We start from the raw sequence: 5528 nt of genomic DNA, 5'->3' as shown, positions 1-5528 counted from the left end.
AAAAAAACATTCTGACTATGTGAGCAGAGCAGCAGAGAAATGCTGTCAATTTGGACAGTAAATATTGAACTGTCTGCAAAAGTACACAAGCTGACAAAACCATGAGAGCCAGAGGTGCATTATAGTCCACCAGGACAGAAAAACAAATAAAGGTGCATCATACAAAACCCTCAGGCAGAAAATTTGCACTCTATGAAAAAAACCAAACGCCCTCTAGACAAACACAGATATACAACAAAGTAAAATTTAATAAAATGCTATAATACATAATTGGAGCATTCATTCATTTTCCAAGCGTACAAATGTTGCCGACGCGCTCCCGTAAAATTTTATTAACTTACAGTTCATGTAGAAGCCTGCAAATGGCTAGCAAAATTTCACATTTTAGCGACCTGACAAGAATTTAAGATTAGCTAGATGAAAGATTGCAGTATAACACGGCAGACAGTGCTGTGACAACTGATATGAGAGAAAAATACCGCAGCCTCCTTTTGATTCAAGCACAGATAAAATAAACGAGGTCAAATTAATCATTGCCTTGATTGCAGCAAATTTAAAACCAGAAATCTCCTACCCAAGCCAAATCCATGCTCTGTTTAAGGACAATATGCATTTACCTCGTGAGTCATGTTTGCTATAAAGGTTTAATTAGACTATTCAATCCACCAAAGCTTCAGGCAGAGGTACAGGTGTTAGCAGCGAGAAATAAATCAGGGCAGTGAGGCGTCTGTTTAGAGAAACTGTGTGAATGAAGGGAAAAATCTTCATTCACCACTTGGATTGTTCCTGGATCATACAGATCTTCAGCTGCCCTGAAATTAAAACCAGCGTTTAAGTTTACCCTGTGTGTATTTAAACACAATCAAAAATAGGACTGGATGGGAGGAAGCATTGTGTTCAAGGCAACCTGGCCTGTTAAAGCCTAAATGAAGTTAGGTGCTTCATGTTGGTTATATCAAATCATCCATTGCTGTCAGACTGAGTGCAGAGTTGGTGCAGGGCCTTGAAGGAAATCGGTTCGGTGTCCAGGGTGACAATTTATGCCTCCACTCCCTCTAACTCGGGGGGCAGAGGAGATTTCGGGTGCTTGCTCTCAAAGTGTTGCTTGAAGGTTTTTGGGTCAGGCATCTGGGACTGCAGGAAGGGAAAACACATGCAGCAAATATGATGTTATAATTTGAGGAAATATCAAATGATCAAAAGATTTCATACAATTCCAAAGAGGGGACCAAATGGCAGCAGAGTTAAATGGAAAGAAAAAGCTTTTTCCCATCCTGAGTCGGGTTTTGGCTTGTGGGTTGTCAAGAGTTGAGACTTCATACACACCTTGCACACCGAGCAGGTGAACACCAGCGCTGCCTTGGCTGCCGTCTTTTGATCATGCCCTTTGGCCTTCTTCATCTCCGCCTGTCTCTTGGCATTTTTCTGCTGAGACTGAAGCTTCTGATGCCCGCGTGTCATTCTGGCAAAGCCTATAGGGAAGGAAGCAAGGACAAAGAACTTACTGTTTACTGATACACATCAGTGCTGTGGACATACTTTTTTTATCATTGCTGATACACATCTACCATAAACAAGTCAGTTAATGAAAGCCCATTAATAGTTCTTTTTGTGCTTAGAGATAAGAATGCATAATACCATGTTTACTGTGATAGCAAAGGTCAAATAACGGTGACAGAGATCATCACAAATTTTGGTCTATGAGACAGGCAATTCTCTCATTATTTTACATTTGTCTTCTGCAGGGCTAAACTCTAGGACTTTCTTACAGGCAGCTGGAAGTTAAGTGGATATAAACACTGTAAAAGGAAAGCAAAGAACCAACATCTGCCGGTCAGCCATGGTCAGACAAAAGTAAACAAGATAACGCTTCGATTTAACCTGAACTGACATGCAGGTGCTTCTGCTGAATCACAGGCAGGGCTATAAAACCCTGACATACACAAGAGTAGGAGGAATTCATGTCATGAAAAACATTCAAGGCATGGGAAACTAGTGACTGTAAACAGGCCGATACCAGGAAGCAAGTATGCCAAGTATAATTGTGTTGTATGAAGTGAACCTGTTCCGAGGTTTTAAATCTGCAAAGGTAACAAATCTGTTTCTTGGAACACGGCCAGGTTTGGCAGGTTCTGTTGCTGCAGATTTACGTGCAGATGGCATGTTTGAGAAAGCAGTATCAGGGAGGGAAACAAGTTCTCTCCTGCCCTCGCAGCCATTTAAATAGGGATCTTTACTGGGCGTTGGGGTAAACCAGTTCCTCCGGTTCAGCCCAATTTCATCTGATGGCGCTTTCGCGAAGATCCTTCCCTGATAAAGGTCTAGGTGGATGAAGTTAAATGCATGAGTACTGTGCCTCTGTCTCATTACATAACTATAATGATGTTCCCTATTCAAAATCAGGTTTATAGCCTTGGTGTTGTTTGATGCATAAAAACATATTAAGAGGAAATACGAGGCAAACATTTGCAACCATAAAATCTGTAAAAAGGTCCCCAGGGTAAAACGTAGCTCTGAGCCCCAAGATTTGACACAAGGACCTCATAATAGGTATCAATTGCACAGATCTTTCTTGATTGTTGTCGTGCTTTGTCTTACATTTATTCCTTGAACAATGTTTATTGTATGTTTAAAGCATGCACCACAAACCAATTGAGTGAAAACCTGCTTGACAATAAATACTTCCTGACTCTAATGCAGTAGTACCCACCTTAAAGCCCCTGACAGTTTATAAAGTTGGGTGGTGCATGCTCCCAAATTACCACAATCTAACTAAGAGGCTTTCAAGGCCTCTGGAGGTCTAGGAACTTTGGGTGGTTGCCCATTTCGCCCCCTTGGCAATCCAGCCTTGCTTATTGGCAACTTCTATAAATAGTATGCTTCAGCTATGCATTCAGTAGTAACTAGCGTTGGTTAGCTTACGAAACATTTGGCAAGCCTGTGAGGTTGACCTGTATCAACACCATATATAAGCTAGCTGATTTAAAACCACGTTTAATTGGTGCTTAGAGCTTGAAGGATATGATGTAATGACGTGATATTTCATTATTAAAATGTAGGAACAATGAGAGAATACAGACAGAATTAGCATGTTAACTGTTAGCTACTATTGCTACTGTGTCTGAGATTTCATATCCTCCCCTTCTCTCTGACTACTGCTCGGGCAAAGTCCTCCTGTGAGCTCCTTGAGACACAACAGTGAAGATACCACACCACAGCACACATGGTTCCTTGTCATCGAGCTGACACCACTTTGTTTCTCCTTGCCTTAGCCGAGCTGTTAGCTGGAGCTCTAATGTAGGTTAGCCTACATGCTAACGATAGCCCAAGCTCACTCCGGCTATCTCGTTAGCTTCTCGGCTAACCTTGAACTGAACATTTCCTTCGGCCTGTGGGTAACATTAACCAGACAAATATCAGCGACATGTTTTAGCTTCAAATGTTTTAAAAGGGTACTAATTCTTACCTCTTAAAGATAACAGTACGTGTCGTTTGCTGGATACACACACAAACACAAGCGTGACAGCTGCTCAGCTCCCAGACAGCTGAAGGCTATTGCTGCGTTCAAAGACACTCGAGAAAATTGGTTTTAATATTAAACACCTACTTGCGTGGGTAAAACATTGTATACATGTGAAGCTTAAAGGGTGAATAAAAGCAACACATGCTAGAGGGAATGTATTTTTTTTTGCCAGACACGTTACTGTCGCCATGTGTGGAAAATAAAGTAAGGTAAGCACGGGGGTAAGCAAGGGGGTAAGCACCGAAATTCGTAGGGATGAAGCCATTTTTACGATTATAACGTGATTCATGAACGCACTGTTTTTTTTAAAGAACTTTATTCAACAATACAACGTACAACAAACGTCACGCGTAAAACCAGAATACAACAATAAATGAGGGATAAAAACATCAATTACAATGAAAGATGGGTGACATTCTACAAAAGCTGAAAATAAAAAAAAATACAATAACAATACATAAATGTTTATAATTCTTATAATAAATAAAGTAAGAATGGACATTAGGAAAAAAACAAAACAAACAACAACAAAAAAACCCAAAAGAATATTCTAAACCCCTGTTTCTGTTTTTTGTTATTCGTAAGCGCAAGAGAGTGTAGCATTGAGTTAGATTTATTTAAGAAAAGATGGACAGAGGGTTGTGGACCTAAGAATTTCTGCTCAAAAGTCAGGAATTTCCCCAATAAAATAAATGAACAACATAGTTCAGAGACCTTATCATCACAGTAACAAATTATATATCTAATAGTGAAACAATGAGAGACATTAGTGGTACTGAAAACATGAGAACTTATATCAGACCAAAATTTTATTGTTATTCTACATTACAAGAATGAATGGATTGAGGTTTCATCAGCATGTCACCCACTGAGTGATTGTAGTCACCAGTTGCAGACACATGACGTTGGCAATGTCGCCCCTCTATGGCAGAGTTTGGTTAGTACACATCCACATACACTGCTGTCAGGATAGGAGAATCTGGTTTTCTTAAAATATTAGCAGTTATTAATGAAATGCTTCATGATGACGACAAGTTGGAGGCTGTGGTTAATTCACTGCTTTATTCTTAATAGCTTTGTCATCATTATTGCATGATTATCTGAAGGCCTATAAAATGTACCTGTGGACACAGGCTCCTGTTATTTCTGTTTTTCTTTTCTTTTTTTGTGAGTTAGGAGATGGAAGAAGATTTCCTGTAGTTTGTGTCATAAATATTCACACATTTATGGGGCTGGGAAAGTGTGCTTGCAATTAAAAGAGCCCCTGAGAAAGAGATTTGGGCAATAATAACCCTTTTATCATTTGATTATGTTTTGTTTTAGTAGAATGAAGTTGTGTTCCTGTGTCATGGGTCTGTATCATTTGGTTTTTGCACCTCAGTCTATGTTATTGTTGGTTTGACTACTACACTAAACACTATAAATCTATAACTGGCATCGTGCATATGCAGGGGACCAAAATTCTTTGCATCTTACATCCATTTTTAAAGATGAATGGTTCACAAAAAGTGAGGCACTGTTCCCCAGAGCAACACTAGGGGGCAGGTATGTCGGACTACTGTATGCTGGAGTGTTGTGTGGGAGGATTAAGTTGCTGTGCCACCAGCATCCCCAACATGTGCACACAGGCTTAACCTAGTAGTAAGAATGGCTGTAATGCTACAAAAGTTAATTTCTCAACACAACAATCTCAAATACATTTACTGCATGCACTGCTGGCCCGTTAAGGTCTGATTTGACTGTCTCACATTTATTAAAATCTATTTTTAATCACAGTTGAATAAATAATGTAGCCGAATGATTTGCACAGACCACGATGTGGTTCATGGGACTGCATCAGATATTCATGTCTCCTGTTTGTGACTTTGTTTTGGGAACAGTGGAGCCGTTCACCTCCGTTTTGCATTTGACTGAATGCAGCTAACATGTAAATCAACTGCAACTCCAGTGGTGGAAACAAAGACTCATATGTTATCCCGGTCACATCAACATATGTCAGTGTGAA

The 5528-nt window shown here is 39.9% G+C and overlaps 1 protein-coding gene across 1 annotated transcript; it reads right to left on the bottom strand.

Moving 5' to 3' along the window:
• Positions 1 to 230: 230 nt before the first annotated feature.
• On the bottom strand, positions 231 to 3577 carry znf706 (zinc finger protein 706). Its single transcript, XM_050035031.1, has 3 exons — positions 3467 to 3577; positions 1327 to 1472; positions 231 to 1134 (listed from the first exon to the last, which is right to left on the bottom strand). The coding sequence occupies exons 2-3, from the start codon at positions 1459 to 1461 to the stop codon at positions 1039 to 1041; spliced, it is 231 nt and encodes a 76-aa protein (XP_049890988.1). The 5' UTR covers positions 1462 to 1472; positions 3467 to 3577; the 3' UTR covers positions 231 to 1038.
• Between the last annotated feature and the right edge of the window lie 1951 nt (positions 3578 to 5528).

The sequence above is a fragment of the Epinephelus moara genome, chromosome 22, assembly GCF_006386435.1.
Source record: "Epinephelus moara isolate mb chromosome 22, YSFRI_EMoa_1.0, whole genome shotgun sequence".
Taxonomy (NCBI): Eukaryota; Metazoa; Chordata; class Actinopteri; order Perciformes; family Serranidae; genus Epinephelus; species Epinephelus moara.
Note: the sequence above shows the minus strand (reverse complement) of the source record. Positions and strands in the feature narration are given on the sequence as shown.